This window comes from Triticum aestivum, chromosome 5D (genome assembly GCF_018294505.1).
Source record: "Triticum aestivum cultivar Chinese Spring chromosome 5D, IWGSC CS RefSeq v2.1, whole genome shotgun sequence".
NCBI classification, from domain to species: Eukaryota; Viridiplantae; Streptophyta; class Magnoliopsida; order Poales; family Poaceae; genus Triticum; species Triticum aestivum.
Genome location: NC_057808.1, coordinates 364,899,171 through 364,910,823, shown reverse-complemented (window position 1 = coordinate 364,910,823; position 11,653 = coordinate 364,899,171). Strand labels below are relative to the sequence as shown.

General features: G+C 45.4%; 1 protein-coding gene across 1 annotated transcript; it reads right to left on the bottom strand.

Annotated features, from left to right (window-relative positions):
* Nucleotides 1-240: 240 nt before the first annotated feature.
* Nucleotides 241-1,242, bottom strand: LOC123124945 (mavicyanin). The gene is made up of 2 exons (XM_044545493.1): nt 938-1,242; nt 241-800 (listed from the first exon to the last, which is right to left on the bottom strand). The coding sequence occupies exons 1-2, from the start codon at nt 1,101-1,103 to the stop codon at nt 493-495; spliced, it is 474 nt and encodes a 157-aa protein (XP_044401428.1). The 5' UTR covers nt 1,104-1,242; the 3' UTR covers nt 241-492.
* Nucleotides 1,243-11,653: the final 10,411 nt, after the last annotated feature.

Sequence of the window (11,653 nt, the reverse complement as noted above, 5' to 3'; positions counted from 1 at the left end):
TGGACTATGGCCATTGTTTGTTTGTACTTAAAACCCATTTACCTTAATCAATGAAATGTGCAGATCTTTTGCCATTTGTTTTCAAAAATAAAAACCCTAGTGTGCCAATAATCGGTCCTCGACGACAACAGCCTAAATAATCGTTCGCATGTGGACGTAAAGAAGTGGTTGAAGCACAATGATGCTAGTTCTCGTGTTGTCGATAACGATTGCGACTCTTGTCTCTTGACCACAAGAGACTTTTCTTGCACAAAGTACTTTTATTACGCAGAACTCTTCAGCAAAAGAAAATATTTCGTCACAAAACGCACAATCCATAATGCTCAGGCACGACGAAAAACCGGGAGGCACACACACCAACGTGCATACACGACACGAGTGCGCGTCAAAGAACGGCGCCCCCCAAAAAACTTAGCGGAAATTAAGACGATCGAAATCCTCGAAAGCGACCGATGACCTGCACTGCCTCTGCCCTGGCACGCCCGCCGACGTTCAGAACAGCGCCACCTTGATCAGAGCCCCCGCCGCCGCGGCGACGACGGCGCCCATCGCCGGGGCCAGGGAGCCGCCGGCGGAGCCTCCCGGGGACGAGCCGCCCCCGGCGACGGTGACGGCGAGCTTCATGCCGCTGGCGCAGTGGCCGGGGATGTTGCAGATGTAGTAGTGCGTGCCGGGGGTCGCGAGCGTGACGGTGGTGGCGCCGCTGTCGAAGTTGGCCAGCGCGTTGCTCCCGGAGCAGGACGTGTAGCCGCCCTGGCTCACCTCCGTCACCGTGTGCACCTTGCTCGCGTAGCTGAACACTGCAGGGCAAAATTCCCAATGCATAGACAACAGTTTTAGTTTCAACACGTACGCACAACGCATGCAGTATACTGGCGTTTGCGACTATGGCTAGCAAGTGTTGGTGCCAAGAAGGGCCAAGAGCTCGATCGCTCACCTAGCGTGTCGCCGACGGCGAACGACTTGCCGCTGGTCCAGCCGGAGTAGTCGACGCCGGTCACCCAGCCCTTGGTGTCGCCGACGGTGTACGACGTGGCCGCAGCCATGCCCGCGCAGCTCACGACGACGAGCACCGCGAGGAGAGCGGCAGAAGAGGACGCCATATGATCGACGATTAGAGGAAGGAGAGGGAGAACGAGAGGTTGGCACTGCAAAGGATGCAAAGGATATATGACGGTGGATGGATGTACCAGTCACCAAACCCTTCGCACTGTGGATGTAGCGGTGTCGCACACCGGACCGGAGGTTGAGAGGTCTATTTATACACATCAGATCCCCACATCCCCTTGCAAAATTTCCGGTGCGAAAAAGTTTAGAGAAGGAACTAGTAGCCAATGACAGGTTCCTTTTATGAACAATTCCCGTCCGCTACCACGGGATATAACTATTCTAACACGTTAGTTCGTGATTACCTTCTATATTAATGTGATTAAATAAATGTATATCATATCATGTCAGTGATTTATCTATTTATATTAATGCGATTGTGTAAATAAATGTCTACATGCGCATATTACCGTGGTGCGGCTTGGTAAGTAAATTTAAGTGACGGAAAAAAAACGATCAAGAGATGTGGTGGGAGAGAAAATAATTAGTTGACGAAGTGTTCTTACCGACAGAAAAAGTAACCCAATTTTTTAAAGTACTACTACTAGAGATAGAGATATGATTTCTCGTCGACAAAATGCTTTCGGTGTGGGTGCGGTGTGGGAACCGTGAAGGGAATGGAACCGGACGGACGGAATGCCTTGGGTGCGGCTCACTCAAAGCGCCGCCGGAGCCTAGCTGGTCGGCATCTCCGCGCAGTATCATTTCCGCCGTTCGCGCGCTGGCAGCCTCACTCACATAGCAGTATATATCACTTCTCTAGGACCGGAACGTGTGAATTTTCTGCGAGCTTTTGGACAAATGATCGAGGGATCAAGACCTGGGGCGCATTGAGAACGCAAAAGGAGGGCCGGGGTTTCGTTGGCTTTTGAATGAGCAAACATTATGAGTAGTAGGGTGCTCCGCCTGGCTGGTCAGGGAACCGATGCGATGCCAAAGCGTAGGAACAGCAAAGGCAATTGGCTAGTTTTAGTTGGTTTTCCTGCTCCTATGATGGATCGTTTTCGCACAGGGTGCATGATGACGATGATGCTGTGCTTTTTTACGTGAAACGGGCGGACGGAGGAGAAAGCATGTGTGTGCTGTTTCACCTAATCCTTTGACCTGGATGTGCTCCACCTAACGCGTACGGCGTACAGAGACTGGTGAGAGGGCAAAGGATACAACCGGACAGGGCACGCGGTGCGCCTCAGCCTCAGAGCTCAGACTCGGTCTCGAGCACAGTGCATCACGACATGTTCATGCGGATGCAGTGGTCATACACCTTCAATTTTCAGGTGCAGTTTCAGACGCTGTACCGCAGCACTCTATCTGCCTCTGTGTGTATCATGGGTAGCGGAGTAGGTGTGCTTGTGCCGTGTGCCCTCAGCCATTCGGCGTACTCTAGGGGATACGGTGCTCAGTTAGCTACGCACGTAACCGCAGAAATGTATTGGGTGGAAATATAACGCACGCACATACATATCCATTCTTCAGATGCAGTGTTCTTCATATTATATGGATTACAGGGTGAACACACCACCATCCTTCTAGTTCATAGGGCACAACGAACATATTTACAAGTTGGCATCCAGGACCAAGGGAAGATAAAACAGCAACATATGTACATGGGAAGTGTTTACATCTAATTTCCATTTCTGGAGTAAGAGCAACTTTAGCAGATTTGCCATATCAATGATCGCCATCCAGTCATATGGAGAGTGCGCTCCATAGATTTGCCATGTCGGTGATTGCCATTCGCCATATGGACATATGGATATGGAGGCCGCGGTGGCTGTGTGAAAAAAAAAACATATTCAAAAGGAAGCATCCATATTTTTCTTACATGCGTGCCTCACTTGTCATTGATTACAATGTGTTCTTCCCTAAAAGTCAAAAAACCAGGAGACATTTGATTCCATATTAGTTCAATTTCGATTCAAAACAAATTTTATAGATAGTTCATACTATAGTTGGCCACGGCCACCACCACCGCCACGGCCGGCGTAGAATGCGACAATGTTGGTCTGGATGGCTTGGAAATGCGCCTCAGCCGCGTCGACGCGCTCAGGGCCCAAATCTGCTACTCCAGGACAACGTCCATATGCTCAGCCTCCTCCACGGTCACTTTCATCTGGTCCCCAAAGGGGGTTAGCGGATCCGCAGGCTGCTGCTCCTCCTCATCCCCAAAATGGAAGACGAGGGGTGCTCCTCCGGATGTGCTATTGACGAGGAAGTGGGTGGTGGATTGAATGCGGGAGAGATGGGAATGGGTGGCGTCGGAAAGAGGATCGAGGCAAGAAAGCGGAGGGCGCCAGCCTTGCGGGCGGTCAAAAGGCGCGTCTCCTGGTGAGAATGTTGTGGCGGCCTGCTCGCATGCCTCCCATGTTGGGAAATGTAGCATGAAATTTCAAAAAAAATCCTACGATCACGCAAGATCTATCTAGGAGATGCATAGCAACGAGAGGGGGAGAGTGTGTCCACGTACCCTCGTAGAACGAAAGCGGAAGCGTTTGACAACGCGGTTGATTTAGTTGAACTTCTTCTCGTTCCGACCGATCAAGCACCGAACGTACGACACCTCCGAGTTCTGCACACGTTCAACCCAATGACGTCCCTCGAACTCTTGATCCAGCAAAGGTGTCGAGAAACATGAGTTCCGTCAGGACGACGGCGTGGTGACGGTGATGGTGAAGTGATCTGCGCAGGGCTTGGCCTAAGCACTACGAAGATATGACCGGAGGCGTAAACTGTGTGTGTGTGTGTGGGGGGGGGGGGGGGGGCGCCGCACACGGCTAACAATTGTTGGTGTGTCTTCTAGGCGCCCCCTTCCCACATATATATAGGTGGGAGGGGGAGGGGAGAGGCCAGGAGGCGCCCAAGGGCTGGCCGCCGGCCCCCTTGGGGTTTTCCTTGCCCTGCGCCCCCCTTTCCATGTATGCATGAAGGGAGGAAAGAGGGGGGGGGTTGAGGGAAGGAAGTGGGTATCCTAATTCCACCTTTCCTTTCCCTTCCCCCTTTTCCTTCTCCACCTCCTATGGCCCTATAGGGCGCACCAGCCCCTTGTGGGCTGGTGTGTTCCTTCACAAGGCCCATATGGCCCATAGGATTGCCGAGGGTACCCGAAACACCTTCCGGTGACCCGATAAGTACCCGATACTCTCCGGAACACTTCCGGTGTCCGAATACCATCGTCCTATATATTAATATTTACCTATTGACCATTTCGAGACTCCTCGTCATGTCCGTGATCTCATCCGGGACTCCGGATAACATTCGGTCACCAAATCACATAACTCATATAATACTATATCGTCATCGAACATTAAGCATGCGGACACTACGGGTTCGAGAACTATGTAGACATGACCGAGACACCTCTCCGGTCAATAATCAATAGCGGAACCTGGATGCTCATATTGGATCCTACATATTCTACAAAGATCTTTATCGGTCGAACCGTTATGACAACATACGCTATTCCCTTTGTCATCGGTATGTTACTTGCCCGAGATTCGATCGTCGGTATCTTCATACCTAGTTCAATCTTGTTACCGACAAGTCTCTTTACTCGTTCCGTAATACATCATCCCGTGACTAACTCATTAGTCATTTGCTTGCAAGGCTTATTATGATGTGTATTACCGAGAGGGCCCAGAGATATCTCTCTGATACTTGGAGTGACAAATCCTAATCTCGATCTATGCCAACTCAACAAACACCTTCGGAGATACCTGTAGAGCATCTTTATAACCACCCAGTTATGTTGTGACGTTTGATAGCATACAAGGTATTCCTCTGGTATCCGGGAGTTGCATAATCTCATAGTCGAAGGAATATGTATTTGACATGACGAAAGCAATAGCAATAAAACTAAACGATCAATATGCTAAGCTAATGGATGGGTCTTGTCCATCACATCATTCTCCTAATGATGTGATCCCATTATCAAATGACAACGCATGTCCATGGTTAGGAAACCTTAACCATCTTCGATCAACGAGCTAGTCAAGTAGAGGCTCACTAGGGCACGGTGTTTGTTTATGTATTCACACATGTATTTAGGTTTCCGATCAATACAATTCTAGCATGAATAATAAACCTTTATCATGAATAAGGAAATATAAAATAACAAGTTTATTATTGCCTCTAGGGCATATTTCCTTCAGTCTCCCACTTGCACTAGAGTTAATAATCTAGTTCACATCGCCATGTAATTAACACCAATAGTTCACATCACCATGTGACCAACACCCAAAGGGTTTACTACAGTCAATAATCTAGTTCACATCGCCATGTGATTAACACCCAAAGAGTACTAAGGTGTGATCATGTTTTTCTTGTGAGAGAGTTTTAGTAAACGGGTCTGCCACATTCAGAGCCGTATGTATTTTGCAAAATTTTATCTCTACAATACTCTGCATGGAGCTACTCTAGCTAATTGCTCCCACTTTCAATATGTATCTAGATTGAGACTCAGAGTCATTCGAATCAGTGACAAAGCTTGCATCAACGTAACCCTTTATGACGAACTCTTTATCACTTCCATAACCGAGAAATATTCCTTAGTCCTCTTTAGGTACCTAAGGATAATTTTGACCGTTGTCCAGTGGTCTACTCCTGGATCACTATTGTACCTCCTTGCCAAACTCATTGCAAGGTACACAATAGGTGTGGTATGGCATACTTTCTAGAACCTATGGCTGAGGCATAGGGAATAACTTTCATTCTCTCTCTATCTTCTGCCATGGTCGTGTTTTGAGTCTTACTCAGCTTCATACCTTACAACTCAGGCAAGAACTCCTTCTTTGACTGATCCATTTTGAACTCCTTCAAAATCTTATCAAGGTATGTACTCATCGAAAGTCTTATCAGGCGTCTTGTTCTATCTCTATAGATCTTGATGCCCAATATGTAAGCAGCTTCACCGAGGTCTTTCTTTGAAAAACTCCTTTCAAACACTCCTTTATGCTTTCCAGAAAATTCGACATCATTTCTGATCAACAATATGTCATTCACATATACTTATCAGAAAAGGCTGTAGTGCTCCCACTCACTTTCTTGTAAATAGAGGCTTCACCGCAAGTTTGTATAAAACTACATGCTTTGATAAACTCATCAAAGCATATATTCCAACTCCAAGATGCATGCACCAGTCCATACATGGATCGCTGGAGCTTGCACGTTTTGTTAGCACCTTTAGGATTGACAAAACCTTCTGGTTGCATCATATACAACTCTTCTTTAATAAATCCATTAAGGAATGCAATTTTTATATTCATTTGCCAAATTTCATAAAATGTGGCAATTGTTAACATGATTCGGACAGACTTAAGAATCGATACGAGTGAGAAAATCTCATCGTAGTCAACACGCTACTTTCCAATTGGAGAGAATGTACAATTACCTCATCAAGTTCTACTTTCCTCCCACTCACTTCTTTCGAGGGAAACTCCTTCTCTTAGAAAGTTTTCATTCTTGGCAACAAAGATCTTGCCTTTGGATTTGTGGTAGAAGGTGTACCCAATTGTTTCTTTAGGGTATCCTATGAAGACGCACTTCTCCGATTTGGGTTTGAGCTTATCAGGCTGAAGCCTTTTGACATAAGCATCGCAACCCCAAACTTTAAGAAACGACAGCATAGGTTTCTTGCCAAACCACAATTCATGCGGTGTCGTCTCAACGGATTTAGACGGTGCCCTATTTATCGTGAATGCAGCTGTCTCTAATGCATAACCCCAAAACGATAGTGGTAAATCGGTAAGAGACATCATAGATCGCACCATATCTAAAAAAGTACGGTTACGATGTTTGGACACACCATTACGCTGTGCTGTTTTCCAGGTGGCGCGAGTTGTGAAACTATTCCACATTGTTTTAAATGAAGGCCAAACTCGTAACTCAAATATTTGCCTCCACGATCAGATCATAGAAACTTTTATTTTCTTGTTACGATGATTCTCTACTTCACTCTGAAATTCTTTGAACTTTTCAAATGTTTCAGACTTGTGTCATTAAGTAGATATACCCATATCTGCTCAAATCATCTCTGAAGGTCAGAAAATAACGATACCCGCCGCGTGCCTCAACACTCATCGGACCGTATACATCGGTATGTATTATTTCCAATAGGTCATTGGCTTGCTCCATTGTTCCGGAGAACGGAGTTTTAGTCATCTTGCCCATGAGGCATGGTTCGCAAGTATCAAATGATTCATAATCAAGTGATTCCAAAAATCCATCTGCATGGAGTTTCTTCATGCGCTTTACACCAATATGACCTAAACGGCGGTGCCACAAATATGTTGCACTATCATTATCAACTTTGCATATTTTGGAATCAATATTATGAATATGTGTATCACTACGATCGAGATTCAGTAAATCATTTACATTGGGTGTATGACCATAGAAGGTTTTATTCATGTAAACAGAACAATAATTATTCTCTGACTTAAATGAATAACTGTATCGCAATAAACATGGTCCAATCATATTTATGCTCAACGCAAACACCAAATAATATTTATTTATGTCCAACACTAATCCCGAAGGTAGAGGGAGTGTGCGATGGTGATCTTATCAACCTTGGAATTACTTCTAACACACATCGTCACCTCGCCCTTAACTAGTCTCTGTTCATTTTGTAACTCCTGTTTTGAGTTACTAATCTTAGCAACTGAACCGGTATCAAATACCCTAGGGTTACTATGAACAATAGTAAAGTACACATCAATAACATGTATATCAAATATACCTTTGTTCACTTTGCCATCCTTCTTAGCCGCCAAATATTTGGGGTAGTTCCGCTTCCAGTGACCATTCCCTTTGCAGTAGAAGCACTCAGTTTCAGGCTTAGGTCTAGCTTTGGGCTTCTTCACGGGAGTGGAAACTTGCTTGTCGTTTTTCTTGAAGTTCCCTTTCTTTTCCTTTGCCCTTTTTCTTGAAACTAGTAGTCTTGTTAACTATCAACACTTGATGCTCTTTCTTGATTTCTACCTTCACCGATTTCATCATCACGAAGAGCTCGGGAATAGTTTTCGTCATCCCTTGCATATTATAGTTCATCACGAAGTTCCACTAATTTGGTGACAGTGACTAGAGAACCGTGTCAATCACTATTTTATCTGGAAGATTAACTCCCACTTGATTCAAGCGATTGTAGTACTCAGACATTCTGAGCACATGCTCACTGGTTGAGCTATTCTCCTCCATCTTGTAGGCAAAGTACTTGTCAGAGGTCTCATACCTCTCGACACGGGCATGAGTCTGAAATATCAATTTCAGCTCTTGGAACATCTCATATGCTCCGTGGCGTTCGAAACATTTTTGAAGTCCCGGTTCTAAGCCGTAAAGCATGGCGCACTAAACTATCAAGTAGTCATCATATCGAACTCGCAAAACGTTCATAACGTCTGTATCTGTTCCTACAACAGGTCTGTCACCTAGCGGTGCATGAAGGACGTAATTTTTCTGTGCAGCAACGAGGATAATCCTCAAATCACGAACCCTGTCCGCATCATTGCTACTATCATCTTTCAACTTTTCTCTAGGAACATATCAAAAATATATAGGAGCTATATCGCGAGCTATTGATCTACAACATAGATATGCAAATACTATCAGGACTAAGTTCATGATAAATTAAGTTAAATTAATCAAATTACTTAAGAACTCCCACTTAGATAGACATCCCTTAAGTCATCTAAGTGATACGTGATCCAAATCAACTAAACCATGTCCAATCATCACGTGAGATGGAGTAGTCATCAATGGTGAACATCTCTATGTTGATCATATCTACTATATGATTTAAGTTCGACCTTTCGGTCTCCAGTATTCCGAGACAATGTCTGTACATGCCAGGCTTGTCAAGTTTAACCCGAGTATTCCACATGTGCAAAACTGTCTTGCACCCGTTGTATGTGAACATAGAGTCTATCACACCCGATCATCACGTGGTGTCTCGAAACAAAGAACTGTAACAATGGTGCATACTCAGGGAGAACACTTCTACCTTGAAATTTAGTGAAGGGGTCATCTTAAAAGGCTATCGCCGTGCTAAGCAAAATAAGATGCATAAAAGATAAACATCACATGCAATCAAAATATGTGACATGATATGGCCATCATCATCTTGTGCTTTTGTTCTCCATCTCCAAAGCACCGTCATGATCTCCATCGTCACCGGCTTGACACCTTGATCTCCATCGTAGCGTCGTGGTCGTCTCGCCAACTATTGCTTCTACAACTATCGCTAACACATAGAGATAAAATAAAGCAATTACATGGCATTTGCATTTCATACAATAAAGCGACAACCATAAGGCTCCTGTCAGTTGCCGATAACTTTTACAAAACATGATCATCTCATACAATAACGTATATCACATCATGTCTTGACCATATCACATCACAACATGGCCCGCAAAAACAAGTTAGACGTCCTCTACTTTGTTGTTGCAAGTTTTACGTGGCTGCTACGGGTTTCTAGCAAGAACCGTTCTTACCTAAACATCAAAACCACAACGGTGATTTATCCAGTTTGCCGTTTTAACCTTCAACAAGGACCGGCTGCAGTCAAATTCGATTCAACTAAAGTTGGAGAAACAGACACCTGCCAGCCACCTTTAAGCAAAACTAGTTACATGTTTGTCGGTGGAACCGGTCTCATGAACGTGGTCATGTAAGGTTGGTCCAGGCCGCTTCATCCAACAATACCGCCGAATCAAAATAAGACATTGGTGTAAGCAGTATGATGATCACCGCCCACAACTCTTTGTGTTCTACTTGTGCATATCATCTACGCATAGACCTGGCTCGGATGCCATTGTTGGGAAACGTAGCATGCAATTTCAAAAAAAATCCTACGCTCACGCAAGATCTATCTAGGAGATGCATAGCAACGAGAGGGGGAGAGTGTGTCCATGGACCCTCGTAGACCAAAAGCGGAAGCGTTTGACAATGCGGTTGATGTAGTCGAACTTCTTCTCGTTCCGATCGATCAAGCACTGAACGTACGACACCTCCGAGTTCTGCACACGTTCAGCTCGATGACGTCCCTCAAACTCTTGATCCAGCAAAGGTGTCGAGAAAGATGAGTTCCGTCGGCACGACGGCATGGTGACGGTGATGGTGAAGTGATCCACGCAGGGCATCGCCTAAGCACTACGAAGATATGACCGGAGGCATAAACTGTGTATGGGGGCTCCGCGCACGGCTAACAATTGTTGGTGTGTGTTCTAGGCGCCCCCCTCCCCACATATATATAGGTGGGAGGGGGAGGGGAGAGGCCAAGAGGCACCCAAGGGCCGGCCGCCGGCCCCCTTGGGGCTTTCCTTGCCCTGCGCCCCCCTTTCCATGTATGCATGAAGGGGAAGGAAAGAGGGGGGGGGTGATGGAAGGAAGTGGGAATCCTAATTCCACCTTTCCTTTCCCTTCCCACCTTTCCTTCTCCACCTCCTATGGCCCTATAGGGCGCACCAGCCCGTTGTGGGCTGGTGTGTTCCTTCACAAGGCCCATATGGCCCATAGGATTGTCGGGGGTACCCGAAACACCTTCCGGTAACCCGATAAGTACCCGATACTCTCTGAACACTTCTGGTGTCTGAATACCATCGTCCTATATATCAATCTTTACCTGTCGAACATTTCGAGACTCCTTGTCATGTCCGTGATCTCATCCGGGACTCCGAACAACATTTTGTCACCAAATCACATAACTCATATAATACTATATCGTCATCGAACGTTAAGCGTGCGGACCCTACGGTTTGAGAACTATGTAGACATGACCGAGACACCTCTCCGGTCAATAACCAATAGCGAAACCTGGATGCTCATATTGGCTCCTACATATTCTATGAAGATCTTTATCGGTCGAACCGTTATGACAACATACGTTATTCCCTTTGTCATCAGTATGTTACTTGCCCGAGATTCGATCGCCGGTATCTTCATACCTAGTTCAATCTCGTTACGGGCAAGTCTCTTTACTCGTGCCGTAATACATCATCCTGTGACTAACTCATTAGTTATTTGCTTGCAAGGCTTATGATGATGTGTATTACCGAGAGGGCCCAGAGATACCTCTCCGATACTCGCAGTGACAAATCCTAATCTCAATCTAAGCCAACCCAACAAACACCTTCGGAGATACCTGTAGAGCATCTTTATAATCATCCAGTTATGTTGTCACGTTTGATAGCACACAAGGTATTCCTCCGGTATCCGGGAGTTGCATAATCTCATAGTCGAAGGAATATGTATTTGACATGAAGAAAGCAATAGCAATAAAACTGAACGATCAATATGCTAAGTTAATGGATGGGTCTTGTCCATCACATCATTCTCCTAATGATGTGATCCCGTTATCAAATGACAACTCATGTCCATGGTTAGGAAACCTTAACCATCTTTGATCAACGGGCCAGTCAAGTAGAGGCTTACTAGGGACACTGTGTTTGTTTATGTATTCACACATGTATTTAGGTTTCTGATCAATACAATTCTAGCATGAATAATAAACCTTTATCATGAATAAGGAAATATAAAATAACAACTTATT